Below are 25,629 nucleotides of genomic sequence, written 5' to 3'. Positions count from 1 at the left end.
CAATGCCTGCCCACATTTCCTGACTCACACGCCGCTGTGAACTATACTCACACTAAAGCTTCAGAAAAAACACCATCTGCAGGTTTGCAAGCACCTCAGATGGATATTTTAATGGTGCTTGTCTGTGAAATATTAGAATAAAATTCCACTTAAAAAAAAAAAAAAATAAAAATACAAATCAGTAGAAATCAAACTCGATAGAAAGCACTTTACAACTACCTAACCAGGTGGGTATTTAGAGTGTTTAAAAACAGAAGCAAAACCAACATCCAGGTGTGTTTAATATCGAATGCACTGATTGGTTTAAATTTAAAAAATAAAAAATATGGACTTTTTTTTTTTTTTCCCCCACGAGCACGTCCTCTACTGAAGTGTCGCTCTCTTCCTCTGCCAACATGTAATTACATGGATGCACGGCTTCAGGGATGCAATTAGTGCTGTGCAATTTGTAGTTCCCGCTGTCAGAGTTTCAAACCAGTCAAATGAAAGGGTATGAGCTTCTCTGTCTGCATTCAATGTTTTCTTGTTTTGCTTTTGCTGAAAGACACTTATATATTTCGATACAATCCCAATACATTCTAGTGGTTACAGTGGTTTAGTAGTAATCTAAAAAAATAAAATAAAATAACCTCACATTACGTATGTGGGCCTGTAGTAAGAGACATGCATAAAAGGCCAGATGAAGTGGACGAGACAAAATGCAACACTCACTCGCAACTAAAAGCCGCTACTAATTAAAAACCTTATGCATTTCATTTTTTACATTGTATACAAAATTGGCACACACAAGGGAAAATAGGTTAATAAGCCAGCGGCAAATTATATATTTTTTAAAAAGTAATGGCGTGTAACTGTGGCCTGCTTGAAACTTGACGGTGTAATGATATCAGACAAAAAGCAGAGACAAAAAAAAGAAGAAAGAAAGAAAAAGAGACAGGAGCCAGCAGTGAGGACCGATCCAACATTCTTCAATCTAGGACTCAGACTTTTTTTTGTTTTTCTTCAGGAAGGAAGGAGTGCGAAACTTCTTTTTCTTTTTGGAGGGGGACTTGCTGGGAGACTCGTCACCCTCCTGGTCGCCGGCGTCAGCGGCTTCCTCCCCCTCGGCTGTGTCGGCAGTGGCGGGGGTGGAGTCTTCGGCAGGAAGCGCTGGAGCATCTGAAGGGTCATCGGGTGTTAAATCTGGAAGGGTCTGTCTCAGGGTGGCTGCGTCACTCTCATCCTTAAAGGTTTGTTCTGGCAAGGACTCTGGTGGAGGGGCAGATGGAGAGAGTTAGTGGACTCAGGGGACAAACTAATGGAGCTGCACTGCTGAGCGGCGTTACTACAACTGGGTAAGCTGCAAAATCCATGCGATTTTCTATTTTAGATGCATCCACCTTTCTCTGCAGTCCACACAGTCATTTATTTATGTGACATAATAAAACCATCCCAAACACTACTGACTTAAGGTGCTTTAGTCTAAGAAAGCTTCAGTGACCACAAGTCTAACACTTGCGCAGGCAATACTCACACTACATTTAAAGAAAGAAAAAAAATACTAATAATCCACTACTTCAACTTTGTAGCTTTTTACAGAGCAAAACCTCAACCAAGATGCACTGAACACCGCTCTCATTGGGAATTCTTCTCCCTGTTTCCTTTCATTTCCATCACTTTGACAGGCCTGAGCGAGCACTCTGCATTCTTTCTTTTACCTTCATTTAAACAGGGAAATCTTAATGAGGGCAGTTCCCTTGTTCATTTGTACCCTGTGTACAAACAAAACAAAATGAAATACAACAGAGCACGCACAAATCAGAGAAACGTCCACAGCGCAAAGATTCTTTTTTTTTTTTTTTTTAAGTGTATTTAGTGTATTTTTCAGGGGAAGGGAATTAATTCAACACTGCATCAGCTCTCAAAAAGTAGTAAGCATCAACAGGAGCCACCAGTATGTACAGTATTAATCAAGCTGCTGGGAAGGGAATAAGATGTTTGCATACTTGTTGGCAAAGATCCCGTTTAATTTCTAAATACTAAACTTGTCCATATAATCATCATGATGTGAGGGGTTATTTTGCCAATGGGAAGCTTGTTTATGAGAGTGCCTTAAAACTCCAAGTCAGTACTGACGTTGGAAGGTTTTTCTAGTGACCTGAACTAATTCTCGTCTTTTAAAAAAACCAAACAAACAAACAAACAAAAAAACACTCCCAGCAAAAAAAGAAAAAAGATAAGATAAGATAAGAAAAGAAAAAAAAGTGCTGCATCATAGATGTTCTGTTTCAAGGGTCAGTGGCACAAACAGCATCCTAAAAGTATTGCTGCAAGCTCGCACTGGATTTTCATTATTTTTTTAAAACCGTTTGCATGCAACAGTGACTACTGCAAAACAAGACTCGAGAAAACAGCAGCGCATTTCAGTTTTCGCATATCTTCATGTCTGTCAGTATACAGATAAGGCCGAACAACACAGACAGATAAAAATGGAGACCAAGCACCACCACACAGCCAAGCTTTTGGCTTCAACCAGCTAAACCAACAGCAAGTTCGCTCAGAAAGCCACAAGAGAAATAAAGCACTCGTGTACCTGGTAAAGGACTCGTCTGGAAGACAAACGACATTCAAAAGATATTTTCAAAACATTACCTGAGTTTTTTTTCCCCAGAACAGAAACATACAGTGTCATATAACAGTTACAGAAATGTGCTAATGTGCAAGAGAGGTTTGATAGCGAATAGTCGACAGGAAGAAAAGAGGTTAATGTGACACAGTGAAAGTACGGTGTGAGGTTTACTTCAGGAACATCCTCCACTTACTCCACTAGAGTTAAGGATCTTGCAATTTGTTTTGTGAATGTCAGTCTTTTTTCATTCATTCTTTTTTTTTTCTTGGCATGAACTTGAAACACTAATTATGAGTGAGGAGCTCTGAAATAACCCATCAACCCCTGAGAAAGAGATTCAGAGGAGTCTAAACTGTCTGATCAGTCACACACCCCGACAAAAAGGGGTTAGTTTAGATCACAGAACACTGCTCTGCTACTGAAGCCATGCAAAGAGCGGGAAAGGGGGGAAAAAACAGGGTCGATGCTCACACACAGGCGTGGAGGGTGACGGGTTAATTATGAAGGTGTGGAGGAGGTGGAACAGTACATACTTACTATGGTAACAGGTACTCTTTTGAATTTCCATCTCCTGATTGTAATCGCAGCCACAAAAAAAGAAAAAAAGCACAAGTAGAAACAAATGTCTATGCAGATCAAACCACAGGCACTGTGTTAAATTAAAAAAGGAAAATCAAAAATGTAAAATGAAGATAAAAAAATATATAAAATATTTATATATATCAGAAGATTAACAAAAATAAAGAATGGTTGGGAACCATTCTTCATAGACCCCAAGTAGATGGAGAATGGAAGTGAAGGGGGAACAGGAGATACTGTACAGAGAGACACATGTTATGCAACAACATTTCTGGTATTAGATTACACCTGCAATCAAAGCTAGATACCCGTTTACCCCTTAAGATGACTTCAACTGAGATTGCTCAATATAAAAAATAACTTCCTGTTTTTAGAGGTCAGTTCCAGTATCATTAGGAATGATACCACTGACATGGGTGTAATCCAATAGTAATAAAGACCAAGAGGAAGAAAATAAATGAGTCTGTCCTATGGTCCATCAAAAGCTGATAAACAGGCTCTTTTTATTATCAGCATTTCCAAACTGAGCTTTCGGCAGATTATCAGCCCTGAAAATATTTCTTATGAAATAAACAAAACCTCTTGGCCTGTTATTACAGAAATTAAAGCACAACACTTATAGTAGTATTATTAAAGACCACAGCAACAACAAACTCAAGAGACAGACAAGCAGGTGGATAGGCAGGAGCCTCTGCATTCCCGCTGTAGACCCTAGAAACACCCAAACCTTCCAGCCACAGAACTGGAGAAACCCATGCTGAACCAGGTAGGAAATAAGTGAGCCAAGTATGGCAGGCTAACTTACCTTCCTCTGCTCTGATTGGGGTGCTGGGTGGTGTGGATGTGGGTTTGGGGTCTTTGGGCTCGTTCTCAGACTCTACAAGCTGCCCTGGATCTGGAAGAAAGGCGAGTAGACATTAAACAATTAAATAGCCATTACATCAGATTATAAGGTTATCAGTAGTTATCATCGTTTTGGGTTTTTTGCCTAAATATACAGTTAAAAGCCACATTTTTATGTCAATGAGTCATTCTGTGCCAACACCCACATAATGCAACACAAAAGGAGAGGGGAGATAACACACACACAAAAACTAAACAAAATAAACAAAAGCTGTAAGCTTTAATCAAGAAAGCACTGCAAACCTACTGATACAGACACCACTAAATCAACCTTAAAAACATCCCCAGAACCTGATTCAAATCAAGGTTTGATGGAAATTAGTCAGATGCGCAGAAGGGAGAGCCGACACCACCAGAGATGTATCCAAGACAAGTTAGCAGGAAGAGAATGACCATTGTTCTCCACACAGGGGATACTCTGATTGGATGATTGAGCTCAGATGCAGCTTCATCAAGAGTTAATTCTACAGAGCAAAAATTAATACATAAGTAAAACTAAATAACATTTTTTGCATTTGAGGAGTGAGAACCCTGAAAGAAGAAGAAGAAAAAAAATAGAGCCAGAAGGTTTGAATGTTAAAAATGAACTTTACTCTAAGCATCCTATCTCCTCAGCCCCTCGTCCAATCAAACTGCAGAAAGGTATATGATCTGCCTTCGACAAAACATCAGAGACAGGGGATTTATGGGGGAAAAAATAATCAAGCAAAGGCTTCAGAGATTAGAGTGTGGGTATGGAGGGTGCTTGCACATGGTAAAACACTTGCAGCAGACTCCAAACCCTCAGAAGAAGGAGAGAACACAGCAGGCGGGGGATTCCCAGTGTCCCAGGGCTGAGCAGGGGAGGTGGGAAGTGGAAGGCCAGAGTTTAGGCAAGACTCCACTTTATCTGGTGTACATGGAGCCTGACCTGCCTTAGCTGCATCTACCACCGAGGGCTCCTTGCTGAGGGCTCGCAGCACAGCACAGTGGAAGTCCTTATGTGGAGAATCTGAAAAAACCTCGTCTGCAGTCGAAAAAACATCGTCTGCCACTGTTCCTGCAGAGTCTGCTCCGCTCTGAGATGGCTCAGCTCCGCCGACAGAAGAGCCGTGCTCAGAGGCTGGTGTGGCAGCTGTAGGCTGGGCTTTCTCTAAGCTGGAGGAGTCAGCTGCAGACGGTGGAGATGATGAGGCTTGACCCATCTGTGCCGTTTGAGGCGCCGGGCTGGGTACAGCAGAGGCTGATCCCCCCCTACTCATGGATCGACCCTGCACTGTGAATCCGTGTGAATGTGGGTGTGTGTGTGGAGAGATAACATCACAGTATGGCAAGTATGAAGTTTATTCTGTAGGATTTATTTTAATAATAAGCTGATTTTAAACGTACTTCAAGTCTTATTGTTTACATTTTTTCCCCCAATCATGTTTATGAGGTCATGAAAGCTCAGATATTTTCTGTGACGTTATTTACTCTGTAAACCACCAATAGGAAAATTATTGATTTGCCCCAATTATAACAAATCTCTTGAGGAAGGTCAAGTAAGTGGGACTATAGAAGAAGGGAGCTGTGAAATGCTGTTTCTGTCCCCTCCTTAAGACGCATAGTTATGCGTTGTTATCAAGTCTGATTTTATCGCTAAGAAAACAAATTTCTCAACTCTTTAACGTTTTCCCCGAGATCTCCATTTATTGTCCATTTATTTATTTATTTACTTTTTGATGGACATATGAGTGGCGCCAGTCTCAATTTAACTGTACCTGTATAATGAAAATGACATGCGGGTGAAATTCAAAATAATTAGCAACGGCCAAAATACTAAACTCCAGCCCACAAACTGATGGGTAATGACATGGTGATTGCAGCCATCTTTGATATACAGTTTATAATTGAATGTTTAGATACAAACAGGTAAAGCAAACTTCCAATACACGTTTATGATACTTTAAGACGAAACTTATAGGTGAAATCATTTTAAAAAGTTGCAATGTTGCTTTGCTCTTCACCTTCACCTCCTTTCTGTTTAAGCTCCACCTCCCTGCGGTACTCCTCCAGCTCCTGATCGGTGAGTTTGGTGAAGGGGTTGGGCCCCTGCTTGCTGACGATAACCTTGGGCTGATACTCCTTTTCGATGATTGCCTTGGATGCAGTCACCAGTTCACCCTTCAGAACACAGAGAAGGGGAGGAGAAGGGAAAGCACAATCAGCAGATCAAAAAATAAAATAAAATCCACGTACTGTAAGCTATAAATGACATTTTATATGTAGAAAGTTCTGTATTTCTGTAGTTGTTCTTTACAAACAAAATGTAGTCTGAAGTGTGAATATTAGATAAGATGCAGGCAGAAACACAATATTAGCATCATCAGCCATGAATTCATAAATGTAAGGCAGAAGTAAAAATTAGGAAGTTTCCTCATTAAAAACTGCACAAAAAAGGGAAAAACCCAAAACAAAACACATAAGAAAAGAGAAACCTTTGGTATTCTTTTAAGACTTAATTAGCTTTGATATAGCAAAGCACTGAAGAGTCCAGTTCAAGCAGTCCAAGTCAACAGCGTAACAGAATAGTAACAAAGCAAATATTCATAACCTTTGTGCACTCACAATAACCTTTTATTTCACATAAAAGCATTTCTGGGCCTTGCACACATAGCCCGCCCACCCATTGTAAGTATGTGCCATTTGCTTACACAGAGGATGTATGTGCATGAGTTAAGATAGCTGTGTCATATAGGTGGTGTGGGGAATTCACAGCACAGACCACTACAATACACAACTTGAGATGAATATTACTGTAAGTCAGTTGTTTATATATCACACAATTTGTTATGCATGCAGTAAAATTCACAATGTTACTGGATCTAAGCACTTTTCACTGCTCCTCTTGGGTTAAAAACAAAAGTCTGAAAAAATATCCATCCTTCAGACAGAGTCAGCAGAGTGTACTGAACATGAAGTATCCTTACCAACAACAAAATTGTCAGTTGAAGAAAACCAGTCCCAACATTCAAAAACCCCTGTAATCTCTCACTAAACTATCACTCATTAGTTCCAGATATCTGCCTATCTGCTGTCTCACAGGTCGAATAATGGTGTGAAAAAAGTGATTGGAGCAGTGAGTACCTTTCTAATAGATTTAGCAGGACTATAGGAGCCCTCGGACACATCAAGGCCATCAATAGTGTCTGTACAGTCAGACAGAGGGGCGTCCTGCAATAGTAAACCCAGTGAGGGGGGGGGAAAAGGCAAAACCCAGCTCTAACACTAGAACATTCAGATTAACACTGGTCCAGGCAGCCACGAAGGTGCGCAAATATTCACAAACCTTTCACACACACAAGCACAAAGGGGGAAAGACTATGATTATATCTCATTTCAGTACAAAAGTTAAGTTGTATAGTATTGTGTTGTGTTTAAAGGTGTTCAAATACGGGATCTCACGAAGTCAACTCTGGTGGGCAAAGCTTTAAAAAGGAGGCTCAAAGAGCATAAACTGATTTAAAATAACCCAACATTGTTGTATTCATTTACTATGAATTCATAATAATACTTCAGTTATCGTTGCGTTTAATGACTTTCCACCTCTGCATTCACACCATTCCATACAAACATATATTGGAAATACATGCAAAGAGAGATGGTTCCGCAAATAGTCATAGGGTTATGAAAAGGCTTGCAGTGACTGAACAAAGAGCCAGAAACATGCACTGTAAAGGCAAACTCTCCACACAAGGGGGTGCTACACAGTGCAAAACAGCAGTTAATCAGCAGTTATGCACTGGTAAAGTTTTAAATTACCCCCATAGCTTTATTATCTTAATCCAAAAACGATTAAGAGCTCTGTTTTACCAGAGCTATTAACTGAGCTAAAAACCAACGCTGGACAGGAAGGACGAGTCATGCATACAAACGGCAGGGGGAAACATTTTAGGATGTTCCCACTGCTTTGCTTTGTCCCTCACTCATGCACTTAAAAAAACAAAAAAAACCAAAAAAAAACCAAAACAATTATTTGACTATAACATGGAAATCATTTTAGCATTGTAAGAGACCAGCTTGCAAATGTTGTGTAAGGTAACAACCATTACTCTGCTACAAACAAAATAAATATTAAAAGCAAATTAAAACAAAGGAAAGACAATGTATGAATATGGACACAGCCTGAGCTGGCAGGTTTGGAGAGGAGAATGAGGTTGCCTCTCTCACTTACTACTCACCTGCCAGATTGACACTCTCTGTGATCAAAGAATAATTAAAGTTAAAGTCACCCCATGCCCTGGTAAACACAACGGATGACATATTTTTGTTCTTCGTAGTTATTCTGTCATAAATCTGATTTTAGTAGCAACCATGTCTTTCGTTAGAGTTCACAGTGGCCAGTACAGCTTCATGCACAATATTCACACATTGCAGCCTCTTGGTTTAGGAGGGAAACTCCTGACCTGGACAGAATGTAGATTTTGTTTTAACTGAGCCAACCTCAATAGAAGACACTAACAGACACAAATCAAGCTAGTTCAACAGTGCACATTCATCTCCAGGTCAGGAGAGTTGTAGCTGTGAGGTGTTTCAGTGCTCAGTTCTCACACTGACCTGGTTAAAGGAGCGTTCGACCACAGTGCTGGCACACAGAACCTGGGACTGGGGCCCTGCTGTCTTTATGTCCTGCAGGTTCTGCTCCCGGATCTACAAACAAAAATATTCAACTCATAAAAAGGACAATAAAAGTATCCTGTTAAATATGCTCCTAGAAGGACGAAACACTTAAAGCAAACAGGAGAACGCTGTGATACCTTATTCCTCATTTCCAGGACTTCCTTTGGGTTGGTGTTCAGTGGGATGAACTGATTGACTGCAGCAGCCTGGCGGAGCCCATCTTCCTTTGTCCACTGTAAACACCAGATAAAGAGTTAAAACCAGCTAAAACCAGACACATGAAACGACATGACAAACCCAAGCACAAAAATATAATCAGACAATACTATGCAGGCTTCACAAAACAAGAATCATGCTCAACTGAAACTGACAAAACTGGATGAGTGTAAAGTGGTCTGAATGGGGGAAAAAAAAAAGTGAACCAATGATGATGAGGCGCCTTTTCCACTTTAAATTCAGGGGACTCCTCTACACCACAACCAACATAATCTATCCAAGGCTACTTTATCAACGTATTATATAACAGGATCTTCCCAGTAATACAGAATGTTAACTGACGCTTCATTTCCACAGAATGACTAAACATACAATAAAGCGGTAGAATTTCATACCTGACGTTACTAGATTTCATACTAGAGATGAAATGTGACTGGGAAGCTTAAATCAGTTTGGAAATGATCATTTAGGTTAGTACTTAAGAGTCAAAAAATAAGGCCTGTGGGCCAGAACTGGCCTGAAAAATTGAGCCTTGACTCCTGAGGTTAAGGTCACTTAGCAGATACACCTATGGTATGAATTTCAAAAATCCTACTTTGCCTCGTTCTCTAGTTATCACATTTATAAACTTGAGCGCTCACACCGCCCAGCGGGGCGACAACAACAGGGGTAATGATTCTGACATCCATGTCTTAGATCAAGGAACAGTAGGCTGTTGGAAGGCAAATGTGAAATCAGAGCTGACATTAAAGGATTTACAGCAAACACCGTGTTTAACATTATTTAGGTGAGTATAAACTCATCTGCCTTTGAGATAATAAATGACAAAATGTTTAAAGGTGCCTATACACAGATTTAAGCAGACCTAGCAGCTATAAGTTCATTACAAATCACTTGTATAACACGGATCTAATACGCTTTGGTCCCTCCACTGCATTGTTTCCCCCTGCATCCTCCTCTTCGATGCAGTCACAAAAACAAGTTTTTGTTTGGACGACTCAACTTCATTTTCTTCTTTGGGATTCCAAGAAACATTTGGTTTTACTTCCATGTTGTGTTTGGGTTTGTATTTGTTTTTTTTAATAACAAGTGACGTGTTGACTGGTGAGTCACATCACGCTGCGTTCCAGGTCACAGCAGCAGTCATCCTAAATTTCTGACTTTGTTATTTTTTGGTCACAAGACTGTCACTGTGCTCCACAGCAGCATCACTGGTGCTACAACCAACTTCTTTCATCAACAAAAAACCCTCATTTGTCATCATCATTGATATGCTATTTTAACTTAAAAACAAGAACTGAAAACATCACAGGATGGAGAAACAAAAAGTGGTAAAAAGGGTAAGGCGTGGAGGGGAATAAGGAGCTGGGTGGGTGGTTAGTTGTGAGGGAGAAGTGAGACATGACAGGGTGGCTGAGTGGGTGACTAAGACGATGAGGCTGGCTTACGAAGCGAGAGTGGCAGTGAGGGGTGAGCTGGCATCACCAAAGTCATTTTCCAGGCTGATACACAACAACAAGGACGACAGAGATAAGAGAGAAATACACCCGAGGACACCCGCCCATGTTGGGACAAAGAAATCGAATGTCACAACACCACAGACTAAGAATATCTTACCCAGCTGAGGATCAAAGTGTTAGGTGTCTTGCTAAATAATGTGTTCCTCTTAATGTGAAGAAACAACCCATGGTTGTAACGCAAACCTGGTAATGCTCAGCATGATTGCAGGGAAAACCCATTTCCGCACCAAACTGAATGAGCAGCAGGTGAATACAGAAATCAAATCTTCAGCTTTCATGCAAAATGTTTTAATTCAACCTTTGAAAACTAGGCATGTGTAAGCATAAGCTCATGACTTCATTCCTGTGTTTGTTACAAGCTTGGCTGGTTAGCTGCCAAACTAGAAGATAGATGAGGAAGGGAATCTTGATGGAAGTAGCTGGATTGGGTTGGTTGAGTATGAGATGAACATGTAAACACGATATACTCACTGAGAAAGAGTCTCACACACAACATTTCCTACTTTCCCAACAGGAGATAATTAATTCAAGGGTCAGGTCAAATTTCAAAAGTTTTAGTTCTTTCTTTCTTTTTTTTTGAACCCCGCCCCAAACAGATCCACTCATGCAGGCCTTGAGGTGCTCAAAGCCACTTTGGAAATAAAACTGAAATCAGAAGATTAGAGAGAATATGAATAATAGGAGGAAACGCACAAATGCACAACTGGGAACAGTTGCAAGTGTTTGAGGAAAATTAAAAAAAGGAGCAGGCTGCATAACTCTGTAGTGAAGTAAATCTGGAATAATCCAGTGTGTGTAAAGTATATTTAACCTGGAAAAAATAAATACTCTCATCATGCCACCTTCCTTCTTTACTCTATAGTACGTCTATACAGATTCCTAAAGATTTTTGGTGAATAAAGCCTCAAAACTCAAAGAACTTTTTTTTTTAATTTCTTTTTTTACTTCATTATCTTCTCACTCTTCTTTAAGCAACAAACGTCACGATGCACAGTTGTGTATTAAGGGATTGTGAACAATACGGTGGTCAGGAGCAACATCACCTGTTTGTGCCACATTCACCTGCCTACCTGCAGACTCATGCCACACCCCTGCTGCTCGCTCCTCTGGGAAAAACATCAACACCAACAATGCATTTCACTACTACACATGCAGTGGGGCATGCTGTGGGCAGCTGGCCGGGCATCATGAAGTATTAGGATACCAGAATAAGAGTAAAAATAGTCAAGACATAATCACAGCTGTGAGGTAAGCTGTGAAGTAAGTACAGAGACTGCAGTAGAAAGATGGATTACTGGGGCATTTAAGCACTAAGAAAGAAAAGCAGTAAAAAGATAGATTGCACCGACTTGCATTTTAGCAGGCAAGCAGTTCTGTGAGAAAACGGGAAAAACTTGCAACATTCTTTTCATTTTCATTGTACTCAGACCCTCAGGATGCCGACCATCTACCCGTTACCACCAACAAGGTAGCTGTAAAATCTATACTATGAACAATAAGGTAGGCACAGACCAAGCAGTTGGTTATACAGCTTGGCACGCAGACACCGGACGAGAGAGACTGCAGCAAGGGTTTGACGTGATCATGTGTTATGTTCGTCCACACCTTAGGCTTCGACTTGGGGCTGCTGCCGTCGGCCCCGTCCTCAGAGGGCTCATCGGGGCGGCCGCTGGCATTTAGCCAGCGGGTCTTGTCGCGCTGGCCGCGCTGGAAGCTGTGTTTCAATGGGGAGCGAGCACCTGAGTCACTGTCCTCCCCATATGAGTAACCACCGTGGGCGGAGGAGGCCATCTCCACATCACTGTACTTTTTACCTTTGTCTCGCAAGGCTGGGCAGCGGTAAGGATAGCCCGTTCTGTAGCCCTGGATGGAGACAAAGCAAAAAAATGTGTGACTATGTATGTGTCTTGCATATAACTTAAATCATCCCTCTCCCTTTGTGCTTACCAAGTTGTCGAGCATTCTCATGAGGGCTTCAAACTCCTGCTCCCCGACTTGCCACTTGGGATGGGTTGAGGACCCGTCACCAGCTGGCTCAGGGACCTGTGGGCGTGACTTGTATTTCCCAGGGTCCAACATCACCAGATTATCTGGCCCTCCAGCGCTGGCCAGTGTTCGTACCTACAAAATATTAAGGGGGGTATACAAACAGACCAAACCATCGAAAGATCCAGAATCCAAAAACAAAACCAAAAAAAAAAAAAAAAAAAGAGAATGAGGACACAAGCACATCATCAAGGGAGAGACACACACATCCAACACAAGGACAGATGAACATGTATAAAGAGACAAAGAGACAACGGACAAAAGCATTAGTTGTGAAAAACGCATACAAACATGTATGACAACCACATGAAACAACAAAGCCAGAATATTACGGATCGTTTGACATTAAAAAAATTACAATGTGTTACCACTACCAGGTGGTTCAGTGTCCTACCTGGATCTCACAGGCAGTGACCAGATTGTGGATGTAATAGAAAGCCTCCTCCACTGTTTCACCTACTGACACCAAGCCATGGTTCCTAAGGATCAACACCTGAAACAAACGAAATAAAAAGAAAATTCCCTTTAGAAGTAAATTCTCTCCTTTTGATTTCTATTACACACACAAAGACTCTGCTGTTACCTTGCTTTTAGGGCCAAGGTTTCTCTGTATAAGAGTAGTTTCTTCATCATCCACGAGGATGCCATAGTAGTCATGGTAGGCCACCTCACCCAGGGATAGGGCCTCAGGAGAGATGGGTAACAGCCCGCATTTCATGGCTGACACCTGCAAAAAAAAAAATAAACAGGCTCAGACAACACCTAACCAACTATGTTTTTAAATTGTAAATTTACAGCATGCACTACTGTTGCTTACCGCTGCCCCTGCAGGTGTATGTATATGTACGATACACTTGACATCAGGACGTGCAGCATAGATGGCAGAGTGGAGAGTGAAACCGGCCTGGTTGACTCCAAGGTTGGTGCTGCCACGGTCTACCATTTCACCTTGGAGATTAATCTTCACCTAGATGGTATAGCAGATTGTATAAGGTTGTATAACCCCGTTTTGAAAACTTAATCTCAAAAGATGTAAACTCATGCAGCTCAAGGTATTATAATATGAGGGGAAATTGCTTCATTCAATAACAAAGGGAAAACAAAGCCTCGATTAATGATCTGAAGTGCTTCTTACCAAACTGGAGGCAGTGACTTCACTGTAAAGGAGCCCAAAGGGAACAATAAGGAAGCGCTCCTGGTCTGAATTCACTCTGACCTGTAAGACAAGAAGACAGCAATGTTAGATTACTGAAGGTGGCTCAAACTGAGCAGCACTGTGAGGAAACAATACTCACAGAATCCTGAACAGAAGTAAATTTCTATGGCAGAAATTTACAAATAGCCAAAAATGGTGGAGGAAAAAAAAAAAAAACTGGAGTTACTGTGCAGATTAGTGCACTGTTCAGAGTAGGGCTGCACGATTTTGCATAAAATGAGAATCACGATTTTTTGGCTTAGAATTGAGATCACGATTCTCTCACGATTTCTTTTCCAGTATAAATATTTATTGCACTTATTAACTGCACATCAACTTCGTAACAGTTGAGACTGAACATAAAAACAATAAATAAACATAAAAACAACAAATGTCTCACGTTTTGTTGTTGCCGCAAAATGTTGTACTGCTTGAAATTCCGTCTCCACCGTTGCTCGACACTGCTGTATAGAGCAGGTAGTGCAACAATAGAAAAATAGTTGCGGGACGGCACTGTGTAGCGTTTGTCTAGGGTGTTGATCATTTTCCTAAATCCCTCGTTTTGCACAGTGTTGATGGGAGCCATATCTTTGGTCAGGTGATAAGTGATAGCCTCCGTAATTTCTTTGTGCCTGGGGAGTTCGACGGGTATAGGGAAGCGCTGTATAAGGTTCCCGTTATTGATGTTTGGGTGGTTGACCGGGACGGATTTTCTCCTGTCACTTTCTCGTCATCCCTGACGTGCTCTCCGTTGTTTTTTCCCTGCTAATTTTAGCATCACACGGCACAGCTTCTGTATCACGTGGTATAAGGCTCCGCCCTTGTCATTTGTTGAGCAGGAAGAGTGAGCGCTTGTTTTCATGCAGATTACGTCCCGGATCAAAATGCGGTACAATCGTCGTCTTTTTTTCTTTTTTTTTTTTTTAAAATCGTTGTCATTTGGAAATGAGATCGCACATAAGTATGAATCGAGATCACGATTTTCTAACGATTAATCGTGCAGCCCTAGAACAGAGTATATTTTCAGTTATACATCCTGCTGACCACTAACATTAAAGCTATTTAGATAATACTTTCAGGTAACTCCCTGTATAGGTAACGAGTTGTGAGAGTTGATTCTAGAAGATCTTTGGGATGTCTCTCTGCTGATTATCACAGTAAAAGATGTAGGGCTTTTTACTTCTTTGCTTATTGGACAATAATGTGAACAAACATAGTATTTGTTCAGTGGTCTCTTTGGGTGTAAAGAGACCTGTTTAGGATAGCACTCTGGATTAAGCCTTCACTGAAGCCATCGTTTTATGAAATTATGTGCAGTGGAAGTGTCAACTGCAGGAAAAATATGTTTTACACCTTATTTTGTGACACAGTCAACAAACTTTTGAAAGTCTTATTTGTTTCGACTGGTGATTGTACACACATCCCAGTTACCACTGAAATTGAAACTCTATCCTTGATTTAAAAAGGGGCTTAAAAATAACCACCCAGAATCATCCCAGGATCATTGTACAGTTACAAGACTTGCTTCTAAAATGCAGCAATGCATCAGACTCAGACTGCATGGGCATACTAAAAGCTGTGTCAAAATATCAACCTGACGTTTTATTATGGAATGAATGAATGAACGTACTGTGAGGTGGTTGTAGATGAGCTCAGACCAGCCAAACAAGTCAGCCAGCCGATAAAAGGCAGCCAACTTGCAGCGCAGCAGCTTCTCGCCCTTGTCGTAGGAGATGGAGTCAGAGCCACGCAGATCATTGACTGGAGTCACCATTCCCAAACCTGTGATGAAAGAAAGAAAAGGCAATCTCACATACAACAATTAGATGGGTTCTGCCACTGAAATCTGACTAGAGTCTTTGTGCTGAAATCAACTCTGGCATGCTCTGCATTACTCATTGTGAGCACAGACACAGCAGGGCTGAGGTCAAGAAGTCACACACAGCCATTCTCTTCTCTGCTTACTCATATTGAGTGCCGCCATGCCTCCTTGTGGTGCTGCAGGGTACATGGAAGGCATACTGGTGGTCATGAAATCTGCGATCTGCTGCAGAGCCAATAGGCTTGTGGGCGTCTTTCCCTTCTTCAGCTGATCCTGGATCATCGTCTCTAGCTCCTCGCAAAAGGCCTGGAGGGCCGTTGACACAGACGCGACAAACAAACAAAAAAACAACAAAACAAACAAATGATCAACTTTGAATTTTAAAGGGTGGTAAGAGTAACTTTCAGAAACAGGGCAAATCCTAAAGGCAGAAATAACCACGGATCTACACAGATCTAATATTAATTAGATTCAAAAATGCATAAAACTGAGCCTGTATGAAAGGGCAACTTCTTCAGCTTCTCTCTGCACAGTAAAAACTTACACATCAGTGCTTTTCATGCATACAATCGACCTCTGAACAAATTTTTTCACTGTCCTGGGCATTCTGCTGACGAATCAACGAATCAAGAGATTTCTGAACATATGAACCATGACCTGACTCTGATCCATGAAAACCAAACAACATGAACAAGCAGAATTAATGAGTACGTCCTACTGACGGGGCTCTGTAGGATCATGGAGACTCTCTTCCTCTGCTCCATCATGTTGAAGTCCTGTCGCAGGTCCGGTGCCATGTTCCTCTCCCTCTGGTACTCTGGACTGCTCTCATCTACCCGGTCAAAATATCGCTCCTTGTGGGGGGCTGTGGTGGGAGGGGGGGCTGTCACCACCCCGGCACCTGACTCGCCGTTCATCCTGGGCTGGCCTCCTGTAACCGTGTCAGAGACTACTGTTAAACATCTAATAGAGTAAAACAAATGGTAACATTGTACATTTTTTAAGTGGGTTTGTGTGGTAGGCTTAATGTAGCTCTTACGGTCATAATGTAGTCTGTAAAATGAGAAAGAAATTGTTCAATTTAATACTAATTCAAAAACTGCTAAACATATAATTTGAAAGCAATTCATGTTTTAAGTGGTTATCCTTTTACTAGAATATAAATCAAAATTAGTACTTTCTGTGTGTGTTTTGATGGCACACCTATGTACTGTCTGACATACAGTATATAGATTTCCATCATAACAGTCAACACCATCTGTATTTGAAGCTTGGTTACAAAGTGCTTTAACTTAAGGAAGTTTCCTGTTGTAAAAGAGGAAATGAGAATCACCCATCGTTAAACCAGAAAGCCAATCATGCAAACCATACCGCCCTTACATCCTGCCTTGGTCATGTGACCACATAGAGGTTATCATTGATTTCCACAATGTGTTTCCTGAAATCACAACAGCACTCCACTGTCAACTCTGGCCAAAGGAAATAAAAGAAACTGAAAATACAGCCAGCTGTATCTTGTTATTTCATGATCTTTGTGATAGATATTTACTTCTTTTTTCTTCTTCATTTAGATAGGACAGTGATGCAAAGGCAAAAGCTGGGAGAACAAACAAGGGGAAGATGAGCAATAAATGACCTTGAGGCGGACTCAAAATCAGGCCTCTGCTATAGCCTTACAGTGTATGGGTTTCCCTGCTCAGTCATGTGAGCTATAACAGTGCATGTTCTGTTATGTTGTTGACATGACTTATAGCATATAGCCCGCTAATTCTAACAGTTACTTCTTACAGCTTTGCATATTACCTAAAGCAGCTGCTATAAAACTATAAACTGACAACAACAATAGTGAGGGATCTGCAGACATGAAGCCAGATTTATAGTAGATCCAAGTTGATCCTCCTGGCTGAGTGCTTGTAAGGATAAATAGTTCGCAGCTGTCTGTCACTGGACAAAGTACTCAAGTGCTGTCTTTCAAGGGCACAGACAAACTCATGAGGAAGAGTGTGTGTGTGTGTGTGTGTGTGTGTGTGTGTGTGTGTGTGTGTGTGTGTGTGTGTGAGCCCATTAGTTCAAATCAATACAAATGTTGAGCCAAAAGTGCCATGACAACAGCATACTGAACTCAAAGCATCCAGCATCACAGAGGGAGCTGACGGACCCTCTTTTTTCTCTTCCTGTCCACTTCTATTGGTGTTCTGAGATTTTCCACATCAATAACACCAATATTTCCACAGATCTGAGGTCACGAATTTAAATCAGGACTTGGTTTCCCGTTTTGCAAATTCTACACCAACAATACTTTGTCCAATTTTTTTTACTTAATAAACTTAATCTGTACAACAGATAGGCAGGTTGTAATACCTTCATGTGTGGTATAGTCAGACCAACAATATAATAATTAAAGACCACTGACAGAGACCAAAGATAAGCCCTAAACATGCACCGTCTCTTTATTAAAGTGTCTTTATTAAGTATGATAACAGGTATGTATCATATCAAAGTAATTATTGTAAATCTAATATTTAAAATCTAATATCAGTAAACATGTCACTTAAACACAGTAAAGCACATCACAAAAGTCTGAGACCCATTAAAGATAGCAGTTACATTTAGCAGCACTAGTTTGGCTGGTCAACTGATTTACCTCCTAATGCTTATGGGATGTCCAACTTTAGTGCCATTTGCTTGTCCCCTATGCATTTCAATTAAAGGCTTTCGGCAGACCTTTCACTCCAGCAGTGCCGAGATACAAAGTAACTGTTGCTTTTACTGCTTGGTTCCATCTTTTAATTGCACTTTTATACATTTCCTTTTATTTAGCATTATGTAAAAAAAAAAGACCCTTATTTTAAGATAAATGTGTTTAAATTCAATTTACCAATTACATTCAAACTAAACATGCATTTCCTACATTTTGTGCATTCTATCAAAAAGGTTAGTGTTTAGAATTATCATTTTTAGTATTACTCATTGAGCAAAATAATGAAAATGTAAATACTTGAAACAAAATAATCCTTACGTCTTCCACGTGTAAGGAAACTCCAGACTCTGTCCAAAGAGGAGACAGCTGAGGTTGACATGGCTATCTTTGCAATGGCATTCGTCCCCGATTTCCTAAAATCAAGCACTTTTATGTTCTTCACCTTTTGTTTTCCTATCTGTTGCTTTCCTTTTGTCATAAAAACCAACTTAAAGTGCAATTAAGAAATAAGAGAATGAGAAAAGACAGCGAGGCTGCATACTCTTTGAAACCATTCAGGAAAAGAAAACTCAGTTTTGATTCAGTCATGTAACTAGGGCGTGAGTTATTGACAGAGGAATACAGAGCACTGAGATCTGATGCCAGACACTCATTAGGGAGAGAGATCCTCTGTCCCTGGCCTATTAATGATGCAAGGGAATCTCCAAATAGTAATTTTTTCCATGTTGTTGGTCAATCTCTATCAACAAAATATACTTTATTTTTTAAATGTACAGCATAAAAGGTTACATATTTAATAAAATTTGTCAGCAGCACTGCTTTGATTGTGTACTTTTGCACATATATTTAAGCCATCTGTCACAAATCATGGAAGTTCTCAACCTGATGAATCATTATGAATGAAGTCACTGAAATATATGCCAATCACATAGAGCCTCAATAGGACTAGAAAAACAACTTTTACAGGTCATAGTACAAAGCTTTCTGCTCTTCAGCCATTAATGTGTCATGTGAAGCTAAAAGGTGTTAATGACGGATCCTCAGTACATGAAGGGGCAAATCAATCATTTTAAAAACTGAAGCAGTGGCAGCTTTTGTCACGCTGCTTAAAAATATGAAAAAAAAAAATCGACTATATTTAGTTTGATGGAGAGCTGCACAATTAATCACATTTTAATATCCATCCCAATTTTCGCTTCCGATAATTAAATGAAGTTTTTGAAGTCACCAAGTAACAGCAAATCAAGCGATACCTAAATCAGCGCCAAGTTAATGCCTCCACGAGCCGATCACAGCTGTTCCCAGCACGGTGCAAGTTTCCTGGACTAGTATGGATAAGTAATACTACAGATAGACAGATAACCAAAGTCAAAGGTGAACATCACCATCCATTGTTAGGAAATAATTTTAGTGATGTTAACCAAGAGGAAATCATAGAGTGCTGAAGAGCTGTTGTTGCACTGCAAAGCAACACGAATTAAAGACTTTATATTTTGCCTCTAGGAGAGGCACGTAGGTCAAGTGGACCTCATTGTCTGCAAAAATGTTTTAATTACCAGGATTGTAGCTCAATGTAAATGTATTTCAGTTAGTGTTACGTTTTGGTGAAACTTGATTCATTATTTACAAATTTTCTTCTGAGAAATTCACTGAATTTACATGAACGAGGAGGACAAATTTTATCTTTATGCTAAAAATCTGTACATTAGCTGCAATGTAGCACAACATGGATGTTAAAGCACTGTTATGTTCACACGAAAGTGTAATAAAAACATTTTTGTCACTAAAAATGAATAATCAGAATCTCAATACAGATTAAAAAAAAAAAAAAAATAGTGATAATCATTTTGGCTCTAGTGTGATGTGCGAAACATCCAGAACGACAACTTAAAACCCAAAGAATGCTCTTTAAAAAGGTGCAATAAGTGTAAGTATTTTATGCATGTATGCAGGGATCATGCAATTATCAGACTAACCAATCGGGCCAATCCTTTTTCACTTATCAGTATCAACATTCTTCTTTCACTCCTCACTGATCCCCCACCTAAAAAACTGACTGTTTACATATCACGAGTAAAATCCTACCAATGCTGAGCAAACAGTAACATTTGGAAGCAGCTCTGATGATCGAGCAAAGCTGTGGTTTGAAGGTGGGCAGATATTGCTGAACTTTCAAAAACCATCACAATCGCCTCTGCTGAAGTTGCAGCACCACACCAGCTGCCCTGATGCCCATGTGCCAAATTAATTAAATCAGGCTAAGAAAGACAATTTGCATCACTTAGCGTCCAAAACAGCTGTTACATGCTGTTGCAAGGCAGTGACCTCTTCTAGAGTAAGCTATTCATACATCATGAACTTTTTAAAATCACTGTACAATCATTTCACTTTATTCATAATAGCGACAGGCAGAGTTGAGACTAACACATACCAAAGCTATCTGACAACACTGCAGTGTCTGCAGTTCTTCAAACACTGACCCATGTCAGAGTGGGTTACCAGAAAAAGGTCTCAATGCTTCCAGACAGTTAGTCACATCTTTTTCACTTTGATTTAATTTGCTGAAAAGCCACGTTACATTTCCTGTTGATGGTGTTAACTGTTAATGGCAATGAGGCAAAGAAATTGTACCCACAGTCAAGAAACGCAGAAAAATCAACACCACAATACAGAAATATACCTTTTCATGCTGAGTGTAAAACACACCAATTTAGAGCCATCTGAGAAGTGGAGAAGGTTTGCCAGCATTTTCACAATCTGAAACCGCGTGAATTGTAAGACCGCAAAATGTTTATATGATATTTCACAGAATAAGTGCATAAATAAACCGCGTTTGATGAAACTGGACTTTTGTGACTTACTTTGGTTAGGGGGGAAAAAAAGTACCTACAGATATTATTGACACTAATGGCCCACAGCATTTTATCGCAAGTCAGCAACATATCAGCATTATCCATTTGAGCTTAATGCCCTACAATCAATATCAAAATTGAGACTGTTTAGAAAAGCTTTAACTCTGCATCTTTTTCAGTCCATTAGCACTCGGTGGCAATGAAGAAATTTGTGCTTGTGTTGAAGTTTCTAATCAGACAAGTACTGATAGGTTTTTTGATTTTAAAAAAAAATGTTTTGGAGATACTAATAATTAATAAGGTTCTTTGAGACAAAGTTAATATAGTAAAACCATGAAAACAACATTTAGGTCTGATTGGAATCCTAAATCTTGTTCACATTGAGCCAACTCTGCGGACTAAAGGACTGCAGGAACACTGTAATAGGATCCTTTCATTTAAAGCTGCCATCACCCTAGAATCCAAACCGGCAATGCACAATGCTAAAAGTTCTGCTTAGTGCTGCAAATTCAGGTGGAACCATGTATCTCTTAAATTATATTCAAACCACATAGAGGCAGATGAGAGAAGGAGAGCTGTGAGAGAAAGAAGACAAAGGGTACACAATAATCTGCTAGCTTTCAAATCCACTGCCATACCTGCGTAAACAAAGCACAGAAAGGTCAAAAGGAACATTTAATTTTATGCATTTAACAAAACCCTCAAACAGCACTGAATAAGGTCACTTTCACTGCCATCTCAAAAGCATTTGATACATAATTTCTTACTCCACTCAGCCTCACTTCAAACATCAACAGAGTCCCTCCAGCTGTTAAACAACAGACACTGCAAATTCCAGCAGGAGCATATTCAGTGCAACTCTTTTCTGCTGTTTACAAGTGACAAATGATCAGATCTCAAAAGCGTTTATTCCTTGTGGACAGAGTAAGCAAAACATCATCAGACACAGAAAGTTTGCCATTTCACCAGGCCCTTTCCTCCTTTCTCCTAAGAAATGTAGGTCCATGTGTTCAGCTGGCCTCAGCTCCTGTTAGGAGTACAGTTGCCTTGGAAACCAAACACATCACCATGGAAACACAGGACAGCCTATAAAGATTGCTGTTATGTAAGAACAGCTGTGGGCCAACATCACACTCCAAGGCAGTCAGTGTCAGAAAGCACACCTTGGAATTAATGTGCCACTCATTTAACTATTTTGGCCATTCGCTATCAGACCACAAGACTACAAGAAAAGAATTCCACTTCCACTATGGTGCCATTTAGAGTATGACAGCAGTATATCCGGTTGCTTTTGCTCTTGGTTTCTTAGTCTGAAGTAGTCCAGGATTTTTAGTAGATGCACCTATAATGTCAATTTCAAGCTCCTATGTTGCCTCATTTTCAAGTTATTTCAGTGCATTTAGGTGTCCAAGCCATTCACCCACTCACCCTCCCAGGTGACAACAAGGCTGAGAGGTAAATATGTCTATCCTGGTTGTTATAATTTAATCTTGCAGGAATTATTTTGGAAGCAAAGTTAATATCATCAATCATGCAGTAATGGATTACATAGGACATTTTGGCTTTTGTAACCACACCCACTGGAAAATCCGTATTGGAAAGTGCTCTGTAGTTGCTGAATAGAGCTCAGGGAGTGTTTGAAGACTGCCCTGCAAATGCCGGGGACTTTATAGCTACCTTTACTATCATCACTTCATCTCAGCAGTGTGTTCTCCGCCTTAACTAAAAATAAGGGACACAGAGGTTTGTGTAAAAATGTATTAGCTGCTACAAGACTAGCTGTGGGGTGGAGATGTGAATAATGATCTTTTGATACTGCATACTGGAGAGACAACAACCATGTTAACCCCAGCCTGCAGCAAAGGCAATCAGAAACAGAACTGAAGACTAAGAAACTCTGCTCTCAGGCAAGCTCTAGCTGATGAACAGTGTCAGACTCCCTTATCGCCAACTGCAGTAATGGCAAAATCCCCTTGTTTGAGGTCTCTCTTTTAACAGGGTGCTAAAGCTGATAAAAGAGCACATTTGGTTTCACACTGACTGAGGAAAGTGTGATTTATTTATTTTTTATTAAACAGCATTTGATTCAATATACGCCAAACAAATAAACCTTAGAAAACCCTGCAAATTACTTAATTAAAAATAAGCACAAAATTTTAGATAAATAAGGTAGGGATCAGGGCAATATATTTACCGAACTAATGGCACACCTGACAAATTAATGTCCTAAAAAATCTTATCCTGCCAAAAAAGAGCCATGCTACAGAGCTTTCACCAGTAACTACCAATAGCCTCTGACACAGACTGAAAGTGACAGTCTGTCCACAGTTTTAAAGTATCACAACAAAATACTCCAGATCCTAGTCACGACCTTCTATTACAATATACATTTTTACTCTTAAACAGGAAGATGAACAATAAGCTGTTGTACTAAGCAAATAACCACATTCTCTCCTGGTGACTGATGTTTTGAACTCTTTTGACAACACCCGATACAAATGTTTCCATACTCCAGAGACTGATGAGACAATGATGGGCAGAAAAACAAAAACACAGACGAGGTGGCACATGAAGACCAGCCCCGGGCTTTCATCTCTGTGCGCCCGGCTCTTAATAAAAACTCCCAACCACTCAGTGTATTCGTTCACACTTCAGTGTTATCATAATTTACTTTTGAGAGACAGAAGCTTGCACTAAAACCATCTTTTCCGCATGACTAAGCTAAGACTAAAAGATCTATTTTGTTGTGTCCAAAAATATGCCAATCAAATGAGAGACTGAAAAGATTTGTTCAGGGGTGGGAAAAGAAAAACAAACAAACATAGAAACAGAAAGACCATCACTACTTTTTATCTGTTTTCAGCTATTTGACAGATGCTCTGAGACAATAACTCCTTATATCTCCAAGCTGGATGCCTATCATCACTGGGAATAAAGAATCCAATAGTAACTCTTGTATTTCTGCGTGTGTGAAAGCGTCATCTCTAGCTGCTATTACCAGAAAGAATGCATTAGGTGTCATTCCAGCTCTGCCCAGTGCATGTTGTCTTGTCTTGTTTTGTGCACTCCACTGAAAATTAAAGAAGCTGTATCAACAAAGCAATCTACCAGCACTTTTAGAGACTATTTCATTCTCATTAAATTAAACAAGCTAACGTGTTAAAATCAAGAGGCAGCAAATCAAATACATAATGCTGCTCTCATTAGCCATGTTTACACGTGCAAAATGTAAATCTAATTAAAACCTGTAATATAACGTCATTGTTTACATAGAAACTAAACCAAGTGATCTGACCATTACCTGCATTTACACACATCCAAGCATTTGACAAGCGCAGAATAGTCTAACTTTCTGGAAAACAGTAGAAGCAGTTGTCTTTTCCAATGTAAACAAACACCGCATGTCACAGATTTCAGCTTCTCCCCTCTCTAACATTTGTGAAGTTTGTGTTATTTTTCCTTTTTGAACAGACCTTCAACTTGTTTTTGTTGTGTTGATGTAACAGACATGTAGAGCAAGAATAATTTCACCCTGAACACTGGAAGAACTATTTACATACAGATCAAACCGATTAACAATTGGAAATTTTAATCACCTTAAAGGAGCATGATCACATAACAATCTTCAAATTGGCATGTTTACACTTCTTTTTAAATGCAGACAGGCTTTTAATGAGGTTACTTGTGCCCATGTAAACAAGGCTATTGACATTAATTTACATTAATACTATTTTTTTTCCTTGATCAGAAATAATGTCAAAAAAAGAGGAGGGGGCATTTAAACTAGGGCTGTCCCAAACGATTATTTTGATAGCCGACTAGTCACTGATTATTTTTGCAATTAGTCGACTAATCAGATCATGCATCCATTGGACATAAAACGTACAGCTTATTGCACCAGCAACATCTGCTCTTATATAACTATCATTAGCTTACAGCTTTAAGTGTTTAAGGTATGTGGTAACTAAAAATAAAGACAAGATGATAGTTTATTAAATTTTAATGACATTTGCAGATTGTTTCGGTGAAGTTTAATAAACTCCTTGCTATCTAAAATATAACAGGACACCGGAGTATATTCTCGAGCATCTCACACTTCTGATAATCAGTTGTCTGCTTGACGTTTATTCAGCTGTGTAAAAACTATAACTTTGATCTCAGCCAAACCAATTTACTCAGGAACAAATAAAATACTACAAAAAGCCAAACACTAACATTTTTAAGTTATCTAAGTGACTTATGTATGTTTAACCTGAGTAGCGAAAGACGGCGGTGGGTTTGAAAACAATTTGCTGGGAGTCCGGTGTTCTCACGGCTCTAGTGAGCCTTGCCCCCGGCTAACTATCGAGCTAGTGGGTAACAGACGTCTCCGAAAACGTCGGAGCGCTTTGAAAATATGTGGTGTCTTGATAAACTGAGCAGATATTTGAGGTTTACACAGCTACATTCTCACCTGAAAATATGTTAAACGTTTATTTTGTGACCCAGAAAGAATAATAAGAGTAATATTAAAACTAAGCAGCTGCCGCCATTGTTGGAAACTGAGCTG

General features: G+C 39.9%; 1 protein-coding gene across 21 annotated transcripts in view; it reads right to left on the bottom strand.

Moving 5' to 3' along the window:
• Window positions 1-346: 346 nt before the first annotated feature.
• Window positions 347-25,629, bottom strand: part of add1 (adducin 1 (alpha)) — a 28,104-nt gene continuing 2,821 nt past the window's right edge. The window contains exons 1-19 of one of the 21 annotated variants that reach the window (XM_042224392.1): window positions 18,547-24,968; window positions 16,250-16,458; window positions 15,671-15,833; window positions 15,336-15,487; window positions 13,646-13,726; window positions 13,328-13,477; window positions 13,094-13,237; window positions 12,905-13,003; window positions 12,412-12,585; window positions 11,977-12,327; window positions 8,866-8,961; window positions 8,666-8,758; window positions 8,290-8,307; window positions 7,196-7,282; window positions 6,076-6,232; window positions 5,001-5,345; window positions 3,993-4,082; window positions 3,146-3,179; window positions 1,110-1,248 (exon numbers count right to left, since the gene is read on the bottom strand). In XM_042224392.1, the coding sequence (XP_042080326.1) occupies window position 1,248; window positions 3,146-3,179; window positions 3,993-4,082; window positions 5,001-5,345; window positions 6,076-6,232; window positions 7,196-7,282; window positions 8,290-8,307; window positions 8,666-8,758; window positions 8,866-8,961; window positions 11,977-12,327; window positions 12,412-12,585; window positions 12,905-13,003; window positions 13,094-13,237; window positions 13,328-13,477; window positions 13,646-13,726; window positions 15,336-15,487; window positions 15,671-15,833; window positions 16,250-16,458; window positions 18,547-18,706 (2,604 nt within the window). In that variant the 5' untranslated portion in view covers window positions 18,707-24,968 and the 3' untranslated portion in view covers window positions 1,110-1,247. Of the gene's footprint in view, window positions 2,589-2,645; window positions 3,180-3,992; window positions 4,083-5,000; window positions 5,346-6,075; window positions 6,233-7,195; window positions 7,283-8,289; window positions 8,308-8,665; window positions 8,759-8,865; window positions 8,962-11,976; window positions 12,328-12,411; window positions 12,586-12,904; window positions 13,004-13,093; window positions 13,238-13,327; window positions 13,478-13,645; window positions 13,727-15,335; window positions 15,488-15,670; window positions 15,834-16,249; window positions 16,459-18,546; window positions 24,971-25,629 lie in introns of those variants that run through there. The other 20 variants (XM_042224395.1, XM_042224385.1, XM_042224386.1 and 17 more) reach the window with 20 other exon arrangements.

The sequence above is a fragment of the Haplochromis burtoni genome, unplaced genomic scaffold (genome assembly GCF_018398535.1).
Source record: "Haplochromis burtoni strain Fernald_Lab_line unplaced genomic scaffold, NCSU_Asbu1 Contig_137, whole genome shotgun sequence".
NCBI classification, from domain to species: Eukaryota; Metazoa; Chordata; class Actinopteri; order Cichliformes; family Cichlidae; genus Haplochromis; species Haplochromis burtoni.
Note: the sequence above shows the minus strand (reverse complement) of the source record. Positions and strands in the feature narration are given on the sequence as shown.